The sequence below is a fragment of the Colletotrichum truncatum genome (assembly GCF_014235925.2).
Source record: "Colletotrichum truncatum strain CMES1059 chromosome Unknown Contig_0007, whole genome shotgun sequence".
NCBI classification, from domain to species: domain Eukaryota; kingdom Fungi; phylum Ascomycota; class Sordariomycetes; order Glomerellales; family Glomerellaceae; genus Colletotrichum; species Colletotrichum truncatum.
In genome coordinates, this window is record NW_027222404.1 from 424,322 (window position 1) to 444,543 (window position 20,222).

Below are 20,222 nucleotides of genomic sequence, written 5' to 3' on the forward strand. Positions count from 1 at the left end.
GTCGCTAGGTAGCCTAGAAGGCGGCAAGGCTGATAGTAATATCTCGAGGCATATGATTTCTAGTATTATAAGTCTTAATAACGTAAATATTAGAAACCTAATAAACTTTAGTAAGAGAAGTATACTATATTACGTATATAAGGCTTAAGGTTTGTTAATTATATTCTACGTAATTATAACAAAGTTTTCTAAGGCTTAGTAAGTTGGCTAGGCTAGAAGAGTTATACTTAACGTTATAAAGTATCTAATCGTAAATAACGTTAAGGTTAGTAGGGTCTTAGGTCTAGAAGAAGACGGTGCCTATACTAAGTAACCGGACTAAGGCGTTAAAAGTAGAAGTAGAAGGTATTAAATCGCTTTTTTTAGTATACTTAACGAAATATCGTAAGTTATTAAAGGTTAAAGTAGTATAACTAGAATCGAGAACGATATCGTCTTAGGTAATAAGGTTATCGTAAGTAGTAGTGAAAACTGCTAGGCTAGTAATAGAGACAAGGGTAGACTAACTTAAGATAGTAGGTAACGCTTTAATAATAGTCTAGTAGGTGCTATTAATAGAAGTAGGCTGATCCTAGCGGTAGCGATCGCTATATATATACTTTCTTACTTTCTTAATCAACTTATCCTAGTTAATATAGTATAGAGAGATAAGATTAGGGTAGGCGATATAGTACTTTATAGTCTCGTAATTATAGTTATAATAGTTATACTTCTTCTTTTCCTTAGTAATAGTAGAAGTAACGGCTAGTAAGGCAAGACCCTTACTGCTAGTAGACTTACTTCTAAGTATATTACGAATAGTAGCATAACTATGCTTTTAATCCTCGTCTTAGGTAAGTATATAAATCGTATTAGCTACCTTATTCTACGTAGGATAGGTAGCGCCTTTCGATATAAAATGCTTATACGTATCGGGAAGTCGGTTTTTAAAGAAGTTAAGGAGGAAAATAGCAAGGAAAAAGTCTAGCAGACGACCGTAAATAGTCTTAATACGCTTTCTAAGGTAGTAATAGCGATTAAAAGTATCGTAAAAAGTCTTATAATCGTTAGCAGTAGTCTTAGCAAACTCGTTAATAAGGGTAGCTATAGTATCTTATAAGATTCTCGGAATATGCTTCTCGAGCGCCTGCTATAATTAGTATAGGTTTCTATCGTCGATCTAACTTATAGTATAAAGCTTGTCGAGTACCGATTTGCTAGCGTTTATAAGGAGACTATACGTAATATTACGGTTTCTTTTCTATTCCTCTATAGCGATAGGGTTAGTAAGGCGAGGGATGTTAGTCTCGAGGAATATCTCGAAGTCGTATCCTCGCAAGGTTGCTATAATAAGTATACGTTATATATTCTAGTTAGATTTACTTTTTAGGCGAGGAAAAGGCGTAAAGACGGTCTTAAAATCGTTTTAAGATATTTTAAAGTAAAAGTAAGGGTATTATAATAGTGTAGGATAGACTTATAGTCGTACCTTGATTATAGGCGTTTCTCTAAGGCTATAGCTTTAGAAGCGTATCTATATGTTAGATAGCTTACTTTCGCTACTACCTATGCATGCTATTAGAAAGGGAAAGTATTAATAAGTAAATAGTATTAAAGAAGTATAAATATTATATAAGAAGGAGAATCTTATATAAAAATACGAGAAATAAGTAGAATTATAAGATCCGACTATAGAAATATAGTAAATCGAAGGGAAGAATAAATACTTATAGAAGATATAAGAAACTAATAAGCTAGTTTAAAAAACTAAAGCTAAAGTAGTTAACTTCTTATAAAAACGAGGAATTAAAGTAAAAGTTATAGTTATAATATAGTTATAATTAAAAAGTCTATTGTTATAGTAGAATTCCGTAGTATCTATGAAAACTAGTAGGTTATAGTAGTCGGTCGCGTGCTACGTGATATTCGTACGCGCCAGGCAGCCAATATCGCGTCAGAAAGTGAAATTCGTTAGCGAAGAGGAAAGAAAGCGAGAAAATCGCATAGAAAGGTAAATAAAGCGAATAAAATCGCAAAAATTCGTAAATTAATAGAAAATTGATAGACAAGTAGAATAAATAGGTAAAACGACGTTATTCCGAAAGAATAACGCTAGGCTTATAACCTGTGGGCGAAACCAGCATAGAACGCTTAGAATGGGGAAAAGTGGTGTTGTTGGTTGAAGAACTAACTGACTAGCTAGAGGGCTGTGGAGGCTGGCTAAGACCAGTGGTGGCGGCCGTCAGCCCACGTGACGGGCCGGCGAGGCCTGCCACCCACATCTATTGACAACCATAAAATGACTGTCGTTGCGAACAACGGCGGCTTCGTCACGCCTGAAGAAACCGATGTCAGTCTCAATATTTACAATAACATGTGATGATCCTAATCATACACAGGTTGTATACATTCCCAGTGCTGGCAGAGTCACTGTCCTAATCAAACTTGATGCGGAACCAGGCGACTACGCCCTCCGCATTTCGTCAACAAGCCAGCTGCAGAACCTGCAAAGCTACTCGATCATTCGGTACCCGGTAAGTGCCACTTGTTCGACATAAAGTGTATGAATTATAGGGACTAACAGATATCGAATGTTTAGGCCAGCCGTCGCCCCATCTATGGAGCGCCGATGCAACTTCCGCAACCGGCGTCCGCGGAAGACATCTGCGTGCTCCCGGACGGTTTCACGAAAAAGAGCTGCAAGACTCTGGAAGGCCAGTTCCTGTCGCCATACCCTGCACTTCCGCCACCGAAAAGCGCCCACTCCCGCCCGGCATCCGCAGACTTCACTTTCCGTCTCGCAGCTGGGTCGCAGTACTCACTCACGGACCCTTACGTGCCGGAATACTTCCTCAACGAGAAGCCATGGCAACTCTTCCGTTCGTCTCTGACGCCGTTACTTTTTCAAGGGGTCGGCTCGAACGTAGATAGGCCACTAGAGAAGCCCATCATCACAGGAATCCCTGTAGGCAGTGTCGTTGACCTCATAATCGAGAATCAGCTAAACGATACAATCCCCTTGTACAAGCACGCCGAGCCCGCGTGGCTCCTTGGCGTCGGCCACAATGCCAAGTTCCCGTACGCGAGCGTGGAAGAGGCGGTTGCCGCGGACAAAACTGCGGCATCGTCGCTTAACCTGCGGAGCCCGGGCCTGGTTACGGTCCACGACTTGCCGCCTTTGGGCTGGAGCGTTCTGCGGTTCAAGGTTACCGGCAAGGCGGCGACAATGATTCACGCGGTTAAGCTCAGGTACTTCGCGGTAAGTCGATTTCCCCTATTACAATTTTTGTGGGTTATATTAACGTGGTGGCTTCCCAGCTTGGCATGTCAGCTCCCATCATGGAGGGCATTCTTCCCAACGACCCCGCCGAGTTCCCCAGCTCCGCAGCGAATCGCCCTCATGTTGAATTTGAGCCCAAGAACGATGGTGTGTTCGGTTAGATTGATAGTTCTTCACGGTACGAGTGTGAGAGGGCCGATGGTGTGAGTAATAGTCCGTAGGTGATGTGGCTCTCTTCGAGGTGACATTGTGATTTGATAACGTCAACAATTAACGCACCAGAAGTACAGGTTTCGTCTTCCGCCCCAACTGAAACAATCATTGTTAGCCCCTAGCAAGCTATTGGAAAGTCACATTTGCAACTTCAGTTCTTATTACGCTTCTCTTCACGGCAGGAACCTTGTCGAGTGATTGTCACACCCTGTTTCCCAGATGATGGATGATGTTTCCATGGCTCGACGTAACCAGCCAAATGTGCAGAGTACAAATATTGCTCGGTTTTGTACCAACAATTTGACTATCTGCTCAACAACAGCCCAATCGCCCTTCACTGAAGCATCCTCAATCCAGCCGCATTGACCTGTCAATTTATACACTCCCAACTCATGTCTCAGATCGCCCTAGCGCAAAATGCTGTCGACCTAGTACAGTACATCGAGAAGAAAACCGTTCTTCAAGTTGGGTAGAGGACGTCAGGACCGCATTGTACGACAGATGGAAAATCAGCTCGAAGCCCATATGTCCGACCATAATCGCCTTAAAAGAGCCGCCAACTCAAATTTGAGTGTTTGATCGGATAATCCCAAAAATTAACCTTATTCAATGGTCAAACTCTACCTTGCGCGAAGTGCAGGACCTGCAGAACTGCCAACCTTGTCAGATAAAGTTAGCCCTAAAAACAGCACCCCTGTCGAGTCAATGCTGGCACTGGTTACTCTTCTCTTCTTTAGTTTCACATCTTTTCACGTCCAGGTTCATGCCATCAGTTGCTAAGTGTGTATAGATCAACCGCCGCACTAAGGTCGTGCAATCTGGGGAATAGGGCAAGTACCTTATGGTGAGTTAGGCACCTTTGCAAAGAACCCGGCCGTGAAGAAGAATATCTATTGTCGGAGGAAGGCTAAATTTTGTACCCCCTGTCCTACGTAGTTTCCTATTAATATCACTGATACCATGGTCATATTTAAGCTCATATCTTGGATAGATATTAAATACTAAGGCGTCCTGAACATTAGATTTCTTCCTTTGCACAGTACTTTGTGTACGCCAACAACTCCATGGTCTGGCAAAGGTTCTGCGCGTTGTACGAAGGCGGCTATAGCTTACCTGGAGATGTCGACAGACAGCACTCTCGCAATGGACTAGAAATTGAAATTCAATCGTCAAGACAGAGGGAAGGCCAAAATTGAGCCTGTCCAGAGTTTGATGGTCTTCCGAACTGCGACCAACCGCAACGAGCAGCGGCCCTGCCCAAGCATGTTCTGCCTGTTTTGATCTCGCAATTTCAATTCATTTCAGCTTCAAGCTCCCCCATCAATTCTTTTGCCTCTCATTTTTAGTTCATTCCCTTTTTTCTCTCTTTTCTCCGCTGGCTAAACAGCTTTACCGGACTAACCCTTTGTTCGATAGCGACTAAATATGGCTGCCCGACGGCGAATTATCTGTAGACGTCTTTTCTATGAGGTGTGATGGAAGGCTTCAGACGAGCGCAGCTATAGTTGATGAACATATTGGAGAGGTTCCGTATGAAGACTCAATGGGTGCGACGGCACCGCAGGCTGTGTCGAAAATGTGTATGGAGCCTTGTGATTCCTTTGCTGTAGTCCATAGCTTGAGACGCATCTGATAGATTTTCAGGGGAACTGTGTTGTTGGGGCTTTTTTTCATTATCATTCTACGCTCAGGGCTCATATAAGACAACATCTCTTATGACATAGCCGTCTTTGATTTTCCATCTCCTCAAACTATCCTAGACCGCCGAGGGACCATGTGATGTTCAAGCAGAAGGCGGATGACTTAGTTGCCGCCAGGAGCCCCATAGCTGTGTCCGCGGGCATCGTCACGAGCGGCAACCTCAGCTGACTTCGGGCGGCCGGAGGGCGGATAGTTACCTCCCCAGGGGTCATCACGAGCAGCAACCTCGGCTACCGTGGCATCGTCGGAAACCGCATAGTCATGACCGCGAGGGTCATCACGAGCAGCAACCTCAGCTACTGTAGCGCCGTCGTAGTCATATCCCCAGGGGTCATCGCGAGCAGCAACCTCAGCTGGCTTCGAGTGGCCGGCGGCCGGATAGTTACCTCCGCGGGGGTCATCACGAGCAGCAACTCCAGCTGCCTTTGAGCCGCCTGGAGCTGGGTAGTTGTGCCCGCGGGGAGGAGCACGGGTTTCGATTTGTACACTAAAACACGGAGTTAGGAATGGAATATGTATCGACTGTAAGGAACGTTTCCTACTCCTTTGCTGTCGGCGCAGCAATAGCAGCTGACGCCATTAGTGCAGCCATAATAACGTAGGACTTCATCTTAATTTGACTAAAATTAGTTTCTGCTTGCATTCTAAAGGTTGTGCCACACGCTAGGAGTTGCCTACTTTTAGTAAATAGAATCAGAACCAGGTGTGGTTTAATTGTGTATTGAGAGTTGAGAGAGAGAGAGAGAGAGAGCTATATGTTCAAAATCCTTTCACAACGAGGTAAAGGGAAATCTTTATTTATAATAACATGATGTAGGTTATTGCTAGCGGCGACATAAACATTCGGAGAGGTTAGTAATCCGAGTCTGTTAACGAAGATTTGGATATTACTCTACTTAACCTCCAAGCGACGTCCTAATCCATGCAACAATATATAGAACATAAAATAGTATGGTTTTTATTAGATTAAGTTGATAGTAGAACTTTAATCGGCTATTTTTTTATAGGAATTAATAAGGACGCATCACGAATTGATAAGGACGCATCATCCTTAGGGACGTATTATATTCTAAGGTTATAATTAGCTTAAAATTTTATTATTAGTATATCCGAATTCTGCTATCATCTAATAAAGTATCTTTCTTATCTTCTTAGCCTATCCTTTTATAACTACGAAAGCGTATTAGACATATTTAATTTATTCTCTTTTATAACGTTAAGATATCTACTTTTATAAGTTAATTAAGGCTTTAATCGCGTTGCTAACCTAATAGCTTTAGTATATATAGTTAATTACCTTCTCCTAAGCGTTAACGCTATACTATCTTAGTTAGTAGTAATACTATTATTAGTTAATTTTATAAAGCTAGCAATCGTAAAGGTTAACCTAACCTAATCTCTAAGATTCTACCTAAATAATTATAGTAAGATTTTAATATAAGCTATAACTTTTAAAGAGATAAATTATATCTTCTATATTCCTTTTTAAAAAGGATTATATATATATAATATATAATTTTACTTAAACGTTAATTAAAAGAAAGCTAATTAGTATTATAACTTAAAAATTAACTTTTATAACCTATTTTAGATTAGTTCTTTATTATTCTAAGCTTTATTTAAAAGGTTATTAAAATAAACCGACGTCTTATATATACTTTCTTCTAATAATGTAAACGCGTTCGTCGATATCGTAAGGCTTAAGGCTACTTACTATACCTTTTAGATATATCTTTAATCGGCAAGTCTCCTCCTCCTCTACCTTATTTACCTCCCCGATAAAGCCTAGAAGTAATAGCGATACTATCTTTTCTAAGTACTTTATTCCTTATTATAAGCAAAAGGTCGAAATTACCTACCCCCGAAACTATTCTAAACCTACTAATCCTTAGCAAACTAGAAGTAATAATTAAAACCTTCCTCGACTAAGTTAATAAATTTATAAAAAAGCATAGATTTAGGATTATAAAGTATAATAAATACTATTATAAAAGATATATAATTCGCTATATACTTCGTTATAATCGATTTAGGCTATTAAAACAAGGTAAAGGTATTAGTATCTAAGCTTATATATCTTAGAAGTATAATTACTAATAGTAAATTATTACTAAAGTAATAAAAGAAAGGAAATAGCTTTTACGTTAGTATTCTAACTTAATATATAGCTAGTATAATTATATCCTTAGCTTAGTATTATTTATATACTTATCTTATAAAAAGTTAACTAAGCTTATTAAGGATATAGTTAAGACTACTAGTTAGTAAGTTAGTATTTAGGTATATAACGTAAGTATTATTATTTAAAAGTAGTTTCCTAAATCTATTTTTACTTAGTAAGATATTTATAATACTAAAGCCTAAATTAATTACGAAAAGCTTAATAAGTATATACTAACTATAGCTTTAATTAAGCTTTTTAATAAGTAGGAAATCCTTTATATTATAAAGTAGGTAGATAATAAGCCGAATCAGCTTGTTAGGCTTGTCTAGACGTTTCTATACTTTCTCCGGATATAGAAGCAGTTCCCTAAGGTTATTAGCTTTAATAATACTTATAATACTAATCGCTTTAAGCTTCTACTCTTCTAAGCTATAAAGCAAACATATCTTAGATCGGTATTTAATATAGTATTTAGTCTTATTAATAATAAGAGACTAGAAGGGTTTTAGTTCTTATCGCAAAGTATCTTATAACTTATTAATTAAAACTTTATTTACTAACTAGATATTATTATTACTAACTACGATAGATAGATAAAGGTAGTTCTTAATAAATACTTTCTAAATATATAATAATAGCTTTATATTTACTATATTAACTTAAACATTATGCTTAAAGCTAAGTAGAAGTAGCTTTAAAGCTATTTTAATAATAGTAAGTTTAAAAAAGACGATCTAGCTTTATAACTAATTACTAAACTTAATAATAAAGACTATGCTTATATCTATACTTTAGTAGATAAGGCTATACTATATAACTACCGGGGGTTTTTATAATATAGAAGTTAGTTCTATTTACTAAGATAAAAGATACTTTTAAGAAAGCATAAGCAAACCTTTATAAAGAGTTTAAAGACTAATAGCTTATTCTAAACTACCTATATAGAATATATCTACTATTAAGGGAGTAGTAGGTATGTTATTCTATTTACTAGTATTAAAACTTTAGCATCCGTATAACCTTAAAAACGGAATTAAGTAATAATAATATTAAAGGCTATCTTCTTAATAAACTTAGCTACTTATATTACTTAGTTAATATAATATAGGATATACTTAAGGATTAAGAGGTTTGCTTTAAGTAAGCTTATATATAGGATAAGATCTTTATAAGCCGTAAGTTTATAAAGAATAGATCTAAGTACCTTAAGGAGCTTTAAATAATACTTTTATTATAATATCTTAGTTTAATTACAAAGCAATACCGTCTAGTAAAGAAGGCTTTACTAATAAGTAGAAATTTATTTCTAACGCCTCTTAAAGACTAACGTACATGATAAGCGAGTGAGACAGACAAGCGAGTGAGACAGTAAACCAGACCTTCGCGACAATAATATCGAAATCTATAACAAGAAATCTTAGATTGATTAATACTACTCGGATTCCTGTTCTTCGGATGTTTCCTCAATAAATTGACATGTTCTCGCGTTGTGGCCTGTATTCCCGCATACGCCACACCGACGATGAGTCGTCTCAGACCTCACTTTGCGACCACTACTCCGTCGCGTTTCCTCTTGTAGTTGCGTGTCTGCCTCTCTTTGCGACTGTATATCCTCTCCAGTAGATATAGTAAGACTTCCTCCTTTCTGTAGACGTGTTTTCTTAGCCCTTCGACGCCGACTTAATATTGCATTCTCCTCTCGAAGGATTTGAACCTCTGACTCTAGTAATGCTACCCGATGCCCTAGTCCTTCTGTCCCTCTGGCTAGCTTACTCACAGCACTATAAATTGATGCTGGAGAGCTGCTTCGGTGGCGTGAGATTCGACTCTTAATAAAAGTAGACTGTGATCTTGCTTCGCTTGGGTTGCTCGGCGTCCTAGAGATCCAAGGGTCTGGTGTCTGAGGGACCCCCTCCTCAGGCGTTGGCGTTCGGAACTTTACATCCAGCTTTGAGAGAACACTTTCTGCATTCAAAGGGACAAGTCCAGCTCCTCGGAAACCTCCCTGGATATTTTTCCTCGTAAAAGACTGCTTAAAAGCTTCGTGAAATGCTGCAAAGAAATCTTCCTTCGAGATATGGGTTGTGCCTCGCCGCATCTTATTCTCAATTTGCCGACCGTAGGCATTCTTTAACGGCTGAAAACAACCAACATCTAAGGGTTGAAGTAGATGAGACGAGTGAGCCGGCATGCACAGTGTAATAATGTTGTTTTCTTGACAAAAGAGCTCGAAGGCTGCGGAGTGGTGACTTTCATGACCATCAACAACGAGGAGGCGATATTTCCCAGACGTACGTGGTTTTGTATAAATGTCGAAGTGTCTGATCCAGTCAATACCTCTCTCGTTTGTTGTCCATCCATTTTCAGACGTTGCAATAGCCTAATCGCCCGGAAGAGAGGTTTCTGTATACTAGCTTGAGAGGTGATACTGGCCTGCAACGATGATGTATGGCGGGATGCTCTCCCCTTGGGAATTAATAGCCTGGATAACTGTAACCCATTCCCTATTGCCAGGCTGTGTCATCTTCGTATTTGAACGCCTTTCAGCACTTGTAACAACCATTCCAGAAGCAATAACGCCCATCATAAAGCCGGTCTCATCAAAGTTGTAGATATCAGCATCAGCAATACCATACTTCGCAATTGTATTCTTCACAAGCGAAAACCAGCCACGAATCACCTCTGGATCTTCGCATTGAGCTCTCTTATAGTCATACTTGCGAAAGAAACGCGTCCTAAGCTATGGTTGTCGCTTGACGAAATTAGAAGCCCAGCGCTTCCCAACTGGAGGCGCGTCGCGCTCTGCGAGAAGTCGATTGGCCATTTCTTCCACACCACTCAGCCGGGGAGGAAATGATCGCGCATCTAGGTCGAGAATATACTCAACTATTGTCTTCTCTTCTAAATCTGATAAATTCCGTGAATTAGGCATGCTGTCGCGTCGTGAGACTATTCCCTTTAGTCGCCGGCTTAATGTTGCGTGACTGACTGTATAGAGTGCACCTGCGGCCCGAGCACTAAGTTTTGGGTCATTTCTCATTGCTTGAAGGGCAATTTGTAACCTTCTTTCAATACTAGCTGATTCCATGATTTATTGTAGAGGAAAAGGTGCCGGTCGCGTCAAGGTGCGACGGTCGCGGTTTACTGTCTCACTCGCTTGTCTGTCTCACTCGCTTATCATGTACGTTATATAAAAGACTATACTATCTTTATAAAGTATAGTATCTTATACTATTATAAGATCTATTCTAAACTTATAGATAAGGTATAGTTTATAAAGGATAAGGTTTACTTATAATAGTAGTTATAAAAGTCTTCTTCCTAGGATCTATATTAATAGATCCTTAATCTAAAGATTATAAGAAACCTTCGTAGTAAACTTAAAAACTTAATATAGCTAGTCTTATTATCTTTATTATTAAAAGATAATACTTAATTAAGTAGCTAGCTAGCTAGATAATTATATAGCTAACTATAAAGTTAATAACCTAACTAATTAATAGCAAGGCGTAAGTATAGTAAACTACTAAGAAGCCGTAATAAGATTACCTTAGTAAAGCTTATATAAAAGATAGCTAGTAGCTAGGCGCTAACCTCTTCCTAGTAATAGATACGAAGCTAAGTAACTACTCTTAGTACTAGCTAATTAACTAGCTTTTATTCAAATAGAAGAAGATTATAAGCAAGCATCTATAAGACGAGGAGTTAATAAGAACTACTTAGTAGTAATAATAAGAGTCTTAAACGTTAAAAGTAAGGGGGGTATTCTTTATTATTATATAAGAAGAAATAAAAGTAGAAATTAATTAAGATTTATAAAAGCCGTTTTAGTTTAGTTTAATAAAACCTAATTCCTCCTTAGAAAGGAAGAAAAAGACTTACTATTTAAGATTTATAAAAGCAGTCGTTTAGATAGTTTTGCAAATCTTAAATAGGAGGAATAGCTAAGAAACGTAGGCTAGTAGGGCAGGCCGGCTTTATGTCTATGAAACGGAGGCAGGCCTCTTATAGCTGTGAAAAGGTGGGGCGTTAGCAACGCTAGCCTCACCGCCTTCGCCGACTTGTACCTGTAGGTCACCAAAATTTCTAGCCAATCACAACCTTAGAATGTAATGCGTCCCTAAGGATGATGCGTCCCTATCAATTCGTGATGCGTCCCTATCAATTCCCTTTTTTATTCTCTGGAAGAGCTTAAACTTTTCATGTTTGGGATTCTGATACGCTTAGTTAGTTCCAAATGAGTATTACTTCTTAAGGAAACTCGCAACAACCCTGGCTAGCGCGCGGTATATGCACTGAAATTAGGTTGGCTCTTTTTACACTAGTCGGTCTTATTTTCAATTTACCTTTTGCATATATAAAGCATTTCCAGAGGCCTACCCTATCTACTGCGGAATGACCTCATTCTCGCCAAGAGCGTTAAATTGGCGGGTTCTCATACTCTTTCGGGAATTTATCGCGCTTGAAGCAGCTTGAAACTTCCCCTAATTCATACATTTGGTGTCAGCCTTGTCGGAATTCGCAGCAGTTATCGCATTCCGGGACTGTACATTTCGTTTGAAGCAGCATAGTCTGTTCTCTTGAGGCACTTTCTAAGTTTCCTTGAAGCATGGCCTTGACTCTATTTATAATAGCGCACATGAACAGAGTCTGTTACATAGCGTCCCTAGCTGCCACCGAAGCATCGATGCCGCTGAGAGTCTCAACTGTGGATACCAGGCCCAAGTCTGCAACCTTATGCAGCGGGGATTGATTGAAGTATCAATGATACTCATGTGACACCGCCGGTTCCTGAGGTGACTAGTGAAAACACGAATCCGAAACTTCCGTAGACTGTGAAGTAGGCAAGTGGTAATTTCGGGTTGAAATTGCCCGAAGTGACGTTCTTGACAAAAATCGTAAGCTTTGTGGTTAGAATATACTCCGCGAAGAGATAGCTGACGCCCGCGACAGTATTTTGCGTCAGATCCTCACGAACCAGAGCCTTTGTCATATCCCATCTACGTTTACGTGTTCGTTCGTCGCTGTTTATTGTTTTCTGACTGTTTGCTTGAGCACTGTTTCTCATACATTAGTCCTATCCCACAGTTCTAACCCCTACCTGTCTTGGCTTCGGCTTGGCTGTCGTCAGTGATACGAGAAGCTAGATGTCGCAACTTAACCCAAGATAAGTAACCTGCTCATTTCGCGTCCCCGTGACCAGCCTGCTGACGACGGATATCCAGCACCTAGCCAGACAGAGTGCGTTACCATGTTGTACGAAATAACCCCCTAAAAATCGTCTACTGGCAAGATTCATTTAAACTCGAATTACTCAATCTCTATATCCATATCCAGGGCAAAAGATATAGTAGGAAAAACGCTGACCCCCCGAAGGACATCGAGTTGTTTGCGACCATCGAAAAACTCCGGCTCTTGCTAGAGAGCAAGACTGCCTCGTCGCGAAGCCAACGCAAACTCCCCAAGAAGCTGCGAGGCTTGGTGCCTGTGAACCGTCAATGTAAATGCGCAGAAAGCCAGTTTTGCCGCTTTCGAGCTTGAACGGTAGCAGACTAAACCTCAGACCAGACATCCTCAAGCAACAGGTTTCACTAGGGGACACTTTGTTCAGCAAGAGCATTTCTTCATTCAGGGGCCGCCCAAGGCCGTCCGTCCCTAACGGGTCTCACTAGAAATGTACACACGCAGGAAAAATCTACACCGCGCGCGCAGGGGGTCGGACTACTCTTCATCGACCGCCTCCGCTTCCACGATCCCCCGTCTAGGGTGAGGTACATGAAGGGTTGAAGGTTGAGGGGAAAAAAAAAAAAAAAAGGTTAAGTAAACAGGTGTGTAAGGAAAAAGCAGAATATAGCCATTTATCAATAAGAGGGCGGTGGGTAGTTTGTTTAGTTTCCGCCCCCGCCACCGCCACACACTCCTCGGTGTACCCAGAACGCCATGCCATGCGCATCCAGATATGTTAAACCCCCCGTACAGTACGCAAAATCAAACAATCTCAACACACGTGATTATATCCTCGACTGGCCTTCCTCGTTAATCGCCGAAGCTCATCCATCCCCAGGTTCCCAGACCACCTGCCAGAACAAGGAAGGTCAGGATGCCGGCACCAGCCTTGTCGGAGACGGTGATCGGTTCGGGCTCGACGCGGTCCTTGGATTTGCTTCCGGCGTTTACGTCACCCTGGGAGATACCGCCGGTGTTGTTGGTGACGGGGGGCTCGGCGGACTCGATGAGCAGACTTGAGACGGCGGCGAGCACGTTCATGGCCTCGCCGGCGCCGGTGGTCTTGTCTACGGCGGGGTCGACAAAGGTGCGATCGGCCCAGTAGAAGCCGCACACGCGGCCGGTGGCGCCGCCGGTGCACTGGTTGACGGCGGCCTGGGTGGACTCCTTGAGGATGGGGAGGATCTTGTCCTTCATGAAGGGGGCGACCTGCGTGACGACGGCCATCCAGCGGTGGACGTAGCCCTTGAACGACAACATGTCGGGCGTGCACTGGCCCTTGCGGCCCTCGCAGGCTAGTTCCTGGGCGATGTTGTCGGTGAAGAAGTGCGCGAAGAGGCCCTCGGTCATCTTCTCGACGCGGCCCTTCCAGATATCGGAGCCGTTGGTCTGGAATAAAAGTCAGTTTGGTTTGTTCTTTCTATCCATGTATATGAGAAGATTGGAGGGCAGGCAACGTACGTAGTTGTACATAAAGGCCGCGCCCTGGGTTAGAATGGCGGCGTTATAAGAGAACTGCTGCTTGTTGACGTCGGTGCAGTTGTGCTCGACGTGGCCACCGTCGTAAACCTCCCAGGTCTCGTGGTCAATGTAGTTTACACCCCAGAGCCAGTCCCAAGTCTTTTCGGCGTGCTGAGCGTACGTGGCGTTGTTGGTGTAGCGGGCTAGACGAGCGCCGATGTTGAAGAAACAACCGTTTGCGATGGCTGTACCGTGTTAGCATCCCCATACCATTTCATTTCATTGCCCATCTCAACCACCCGTTCCCTGGGATACATCCAAAGCTCCGGGGAGAATGAAAGACTGGACGTACTGTTCTTGTAGTTGTATCCAGCATTGGAAAAGGGCACCTGCCATCTCAGACCGCCGTTACAGGTCTCGTCGTGACGGTCGGGACTCGCCTGGGTGGTCCAGACGGCCTGGGCGAGGGCCAGCCACTGCGGCTTGTTCTCGGGAGGGTTGGGGAACTTGTTCTCGGCGGCCAACATGGCGGACATGCCCCAGAAACCTTGATCGTCGTTTCCGAGGGATGCGGTGTGGTTCGGGGGCATGTAGTCGGCGTTGGGGCCGGTCTGGTGCAGCATGCCCTCCATGATGAGGTGGTTGTAGGTCGAATCTCCGGTGAGCTTCCAGTAGTCTATGTAGGTTCCCATCATGGCGCCACCTTCCCACCAGTAGTAGTCGCCCTTGTGTTCCGTGGGCGGACCGGGCAGGATACCGGGGATCTCGCCGGACTCGTTGCCCTTGTAGAACTTCATCAGGTCGTAGGCAAGGGTTTTTGCTGAGGCCTTGATGTTTTCTGCGGGTTGCGGGGGAGCATCGTGTTAGTGGGGAGGGTATACTTTTGCTACAAGTCGGAGTTGGAGATGCGGCGGCATTTTGGGGTAAGGGTCGTTCTCCCGTTGCTTATCCCCTCATCCTCACGACGATCCGGGTTCACATACCAGTTGTGTCGATTTTGTAGTACTGCGCATTAGCTGCCGGGAGGCTGCCGATGAGCAGCAACGCCGCCGAAGCGGCAGAAGCGAGTGATGTGACCATGGCGATATGCCGGTCGGGTAAGGGAGCAACGGCGATTTCGCGATCAGAATCAAGTTGAAATGTCAAATCGAGACGACTTTAAATAAACATTGGCGGAGGGTTCCAAATATCGGGGGAGGAAAAAAAGATTCGATCGGTCGGTCGATCGTTGAGTCTGTCGTCGGGTTTGGTTCGGATGCAGCGAATGTATCGAATGTGAATAATAAGAAAACGGATAGCGAAGGTTTGAATGGGGGAAAAAAAGGTTTCGTCTACGAAAAGCGAATGTTCATGGCCGCCACCGCCTGGGATGTTGTTGTTGTTGTTCTTTCGTGGTGGACAGCCCGCCGCGGGAGGCTGGTTCGTGGTTGACTTGTCGGCGGCGGTGGGTGAGGTGAGAGTGAAAGTGAGAGTGAGAAAAGTGTAGTAGTGTTGGTGTTGAGTGGAGGATGAGCTGGGGATGGAGGCAGGAATAGAAACAGCAAACCGGCAGAAAATGCGGGAATAGGGGGGTTTGCGGGAGAGCCGGACCACTTTTGGCTCTTATTCTGGATTTGTCTACAGAGTACATAATTCAGGAATAAAAAATAATAAGTACATTAATAGTAGACAGGATGACGCGGTGAATTTGTCTTGGTGGCCGCCAAAGTCTTGGTATTCTTGGTACGGTCTTGGCCTTCTGGGCATCGGGGCTGTGCAGCAAATGAGAGACGGCGCTGATGTCGAACAAGACTCCTCTTGCTCGCCAAAAAAGTGACGGGGTGGCCATGATTGGATTTTACGAGCCGGCATCCCACGGGTCAGCCACGGTACATCAACAAGGTTATGCAGAAAAAGAGTGTCTGCGGGCGGCTGGATGGACGAGAAGAGGGGGGTGGAATCATCATCATCAGGGACTGGCCTTGCCATGCTTGCTGCTGTGCCTTAGAGATTTGCGGTTCTAAATCAGAGTTCGTCTATAGTCAGTATAACTGGAACCCGTCCCTGACATCAACAAAGTATCCGTACACAGACACTCAGCAAAAATGTCAGTCAGTCAGAAAAAAAAAGACAGACGGGACGAACTCTTTGGTAAGGCGAGGGCTGGGGGAGGCAAGGAGGCAGCCATCGTCACAGTCCAGCCTATCCCTACCTGGCAATGAATTGCCAAGACTCATTCCAGGTGAGGAAAAACTAGGGGAGAGCCTCTGTCACAACGAGGGGCTTTTTTGCGGCTTTGAGGGTCTTGTCACGACTCACGGGCGCACTCAAGACAAGAGTCAGGGCAGTGGACAGCTTTCAATTAAACGACCGTCAGTGACTATAGTATGTGTACAATTTAGTACGGAGAAGCAAAGCCTGTATTGTGGATGCGACAACAAGAGGAATCCAGGGGTCGCTTAGAGCTAAGACTCAGCAGGCGGCTTGGCGGTACAATGGCGTCTCAGGGCAACCTATGGATTGAATTGAATAGACCCGGACTGGGTGAGAATCAAAGTCAATAGTGAGTTGCAATGATCGCCCGCCCGACAAATGGGAGAACCGTTAGTGGCGACCAAAACAACAAAGGGAAGCGGTCGACAATGGGAGGGGGGAACAACAACTGACAAAGCCAGCAAACGACACGTATCTTACACTAGCTAAGTTTGCGCCTGCAGCTTCATCCCAACTTTGCAAGGTCACACTCATACGAGATGGACTAAAAAGGGAACACTTGCTGCAATGGTCGGATGGCAGAGGCCGTGAGCGACAGATTCAAGGAATCGGACGGCCGTCTTTGGATGCAGAGAAACACGGACACGGGAAAATGCAAGGAACAAAACATGGCAGAGGCGAAAGAACAAAAAAAGTAAGCTGTCAGATCAGTTCAATGTCGGCGCGGGTGGTTGTGCACCAAAAGCCAAGGCAGTCTGTGTTTGCAAGGCCATGTACGCCAAGCAAACCGATCGGGGCGGCCAAGGTAGATCACACAATGGCAGTATCCTTAGGGGAGGGGCCATCGGTTGCCGTGTAGGATGCTGACGGGCGGTTCGATGTTCTATGGTCAAACACCGGGATAGCGAGGATCGTCAAGGGCGACGGCGCGAAGGTTTCCGTAAGTCAGTGAGGGCAATGATGATAGTCGATCCGATCATGAGTGAGATGTAAGGATGAGTGAGTTGGAGATGAGATGAGATAATCTGGTTGTTCGAGTGGATTGAAGAATGAAATTGACCTTGCAATTGATTGACATTGGGGAAGAGCCACTGGGGGTGGATGGCTGGGTAGGCAGGTGCTGTCAATCCGGAGGGGAAGTGCAACTGCAACAGGGAACACGGGTCCTCTGGAAGGAGCTGTTCGGTCGAGACCGCTGAACCCAAAACCCAGAATTCAAGGTTGTATTATGTAAACTCGTCAATGGACCCACTTGTCTTCAAGCGAGACCAGTCGCTATCGATGCCAAGGCCGCCAGGAATTTGGATGGAACGTTCAAATTTCAGCGCTTCAAATAGGGGAAGGGACACCCACATTAGTACTGACTCTTTGCATAAAATCTCTCTTATGCATATCTTCTGCACTACGGAGGCTGGACCAATCCTCCGGCTCCCCCCTCTCCAAAACCTTCTCAGCGCTCCCAGAGTGGCGCGGGGGGAATGGGGGAGCAACTACGGAGTACATCCTAAGGTATTAGTAGTAGGCAGTGCCAGGACAGCGACAGCGGCAACTGTAACGCCAAGACTCCATAAAATTAGCGCATGCGGAGGACATGTCACAGCAGGCTTTTCCCCTGAACTCCCCCATCAGCGGCGCCCGAGCGGCCCGGAACTTGCCTGGTCTGGACCTTGGGTGGCCTCGACAGTTATGTATACTAGGGGATATTCGTATTTGTGCCTGTATGGTTTCTCTAACGTGTACTACTATGTAGGAGTCTCGGGATAGTTTTCAAGCCGGGTGGCATCCGCCAGTTAGAACCTAATGGGAGACGACGCCGGACCCCTTGGCCTCCGCGTCTGAATCCCCTCATCGACTAAAACAACCCCACCAAGACTCACTTTTCTGGCGGAAAGCCGTCCTCCAGCCCTGTCGATACAAGACGCGTATACGTATTTCAGGCCAGGGCGTGTATCACAGTACGACATTTCGTATCGTTGTCGACATACGATGCGCCGCCCCGCCGCCATCCCATAAGCAGGGTCGCGTACCTGATCCTCCCGCCGCTGGGGCCGTCAGTCCTTGTCCAGCTGACCTTTCCACCTTTCAAGATTGCGTGAGCCGAACGTCCCGAAGCCAAGAGACACCGGCTCTTTACCGCCGTGGCCCGGAGAATAGTCGACTTGACAGGCGCTCCATACGGCCCGGAGCCAAGCCAGTTGTGCGGTACGGCTAGGCAAAATCTGCCGATGTGGATAGTTGTTGGTCCGACCGTTTGATTGTTTCTAGATCGTTTGCTATCTTTGACTACTCGAACACAGGTGCGGTGAACATGAAATACGGGACACAGCTTCGGTTGCAATGTTGATGTTGCATTTGTTCAAGACCTATGCTTGTTCTTATGCTCACGTCTTACTACGTTTATTCCCATCAACTGCTACGATCTGCCTCTTGCAATCAATATTTCTTCCTTCATCCTGAGACATCAGTACAATCGTCCAGATCCAACCGATGCTTCGATCAGATGCTACGCTCCATCTCCACTTACCTACAGCTGCCGGGCTCTCTCCCTTTTTACATCTTTCAGCTCCGCGCTTACGTGAGATGTTTTCAACAAAAACAGCTCAAATGGGGTTACATAGGACTGTAAGGCTGCGATGCGCTGACAAGCACGACCCACCATCTACGATGGACTTGATTAGGGGTCTAAAGACGCCATTGGGTACCCGGAAGAGACCATGATGCCATTAAATACCGAGGAATTCTACAACAATGAGCTGGGTCCGTTGGTATGCCCAGACAATTTACCGCTGCTTCAACAGGCACTTGCCGCAATACTTTTCGAGACAATGTCTCTCTCTGAGCTGATTTACATTGTCATAGGCCTCGTCGTCTATCAACTCCTAAATCGCCTACTACACAGGCTCGTGAGGAGCTTCAACCCGGTCTTCTATGAAACTCTGCAACTCGACAAATCTCGGAAACTGGCCCCCTACTTTGTCTTTCCCGTCGGCTTCCTTTTAACTTTCATCACAACTCCCGTCTGTCTATACGCGTACAACAACACGCCCCCAGAAACGGATACCGTTGGCAACCAACGCCCATTTACAACCTCCGGCAAGGTCTGTCTTGCTTCTCGCGGCGTCCTATGGGTCTCTGAACTGCCGCTGCTGAGTTACTCCCTAGAGTATGTGGCCCACCACGTTCTCGCCCTGGGCTCGCTGCTCATCGTCCTCGTGCGAAATCTCCCACGGCGGCCGATATACCTCATTTACGCAGGTCTCGTGACGGAACTGTTCTCCGATACCGTGGCGCTGTTGAGGCTGCACGGCCGGAATGCGGGCACCTCCTCCGTCTTTAGAAGGGCCATGCTCGCCAATGTCGTGTCCATGGTTGTGCTGAGGATCGCCCCCATCAGCATCTTCGTCGCCTGTATGCGGCAGACGAGTCCGGATCTTGTCGGCGGTGTCACCATGTACTGCGCCTATCTCGTCCGTCTGACGTTCATGCAATCGAAAACACTCGGTTTCGTCCAGCCGGGCCTGACGCAGCAGCTTCAGGCACGGCTTTTCGGGAAGGATGCCAAAATACCCACTGTCAACTGGCTTCCTCGCCCGATGACCCTCGTCACCTGTGCTGCGGTTGCCATTGTCTCATTATCCGTTAGCGAATACCTCACGTCGGAACCGCCAGTGCCTGCGATCATAGCAAACTCGGAAACGCGGCCGCCGATGTACTAGTGACGCCTGAACGCTATCGTCCCGCCGCTGACTCTCATCTGGTCTGAGACGAAGGGTTCGAACATCGCAACTGCGTCCTTCAACAATCACCATGAGATACTCGAATACATTTAGTCATCACACAATGCTTTCTCAAGGAACACAACCGGCCAGTGCCATCTCACCAACTCCCCATAACGAGCAATTTGAACAAAAAAACAGTTCTGTTTCAGTCGTGTCCCAGTTATATCCATAACGGGCATCCCGACATATATGTACATGCCTACATCTAGTGGCGGACAGTATACAA

The 20,222-nt window shown here is 44.7% G+C and overlaps 5 protein-coding genes across 5 annotated transcripts; 2 read left to right on the plus strand and 3 right to left on the minus strand.

Annotated features, from left to right (window-relative positions):
* Nucleotides 1-2,278: 2,278 nt before the first annotated feature.
* On the plus strand, nt 2,279-3,420 carry CTRU02_210498 (multicopper oxidase; the record flags this gene model as incomplete). The annotated part of the gene is made up of 4 exons (XM_036732136.1): nt 2,279-2,329; nt 2,379-2,513; nt 2,579-3,238; nt 3,298-3,420. The coding sequence occupies 4 exons, from the start codon at nt 2,279-2,281 to the stop codon at nt 3,418-3,420; spliced, it is 969 nt and encodes a 322-aa protein (XP_036576062.1).
* Nucleotides 3,421-5,275: 1,855 nt separating this feature from the next.
* CTRU02_210499 (uncharacterized protein) lies at nt 5,276-5,783 on the minus strand (the record flags this gene model as incomplete). Its single annotated transcript, XM_036732135.1, has 2 exons — nt 5,276-5,660; nt 5,716-5,783. The coding sequence occupies 2 exons, from the start codon at nt 5,781-5,783 to the stop codon at nt 5,276-5,278; spliced, it is 453 nt and encodes a 150-aa protein (XP_036576061.1).
* Nucleotides 5,784-8,769: 2,986 nt separating this feature from the next.
* On the minus strand, nt 8,770-10,269 carry CTRU02_210500 (transposase; the record flags this gene model as incomplete). The annotated part of the gene is made up of 3 exons (XM_070205460.1): nt 8,770-9,658; nt 9,767-10,077; nt 10,123-10,269. 3 exons carry the CDS (start codon nt 10,267-10,269, stop codon nt 8,770-8,772), a joined length of 1,347 nt encoding a protein of 448 aa, XP_070060703.1.
* A 3,104-nt stretch (nt 10,270-13,373) lies between these two features.
* On the minus strand, nt 13,374-15,104 carry CTRU02_210501 (glycosyl hydrolase family 76; the record flags this gene model as incomplete). Its single annotated transcript, XM_036730938.1, has 4 exons — nt 13,374-13,952; nt 14,025-14,269; nt 14,377-14,862; nt 15,008-15,104. The coding sequence occupies 4 exons, from the start codon at nt 15,102-15,104 to the stop codon at nt 13,374-13,376; spliced, it is 1,407 nt and encodes a 468-aa protein (XP_036577233.1).
* Nucleotides 15,105-19,042: 3,938 nt separating this feature from the next.
* On the plus strand, nt 19,043-19,933 carry CTRU02_210502 (uncharacterized protein; the record flags this gene model as incomplete). Its single annotated transcript, XM_036730939.1, has 1 exon — nt 19,043-19,933. The coding sequence occupies one exon, from the start codon at nt 19,043-19,045 to the stop codon at nt 19,931-19,933; it is 891 nt and encodes a 296-aa protein (XP_036577234.1).
* Between the last annotated feature and the right edge of the window lie 289 nt (nt 19,934-20,222).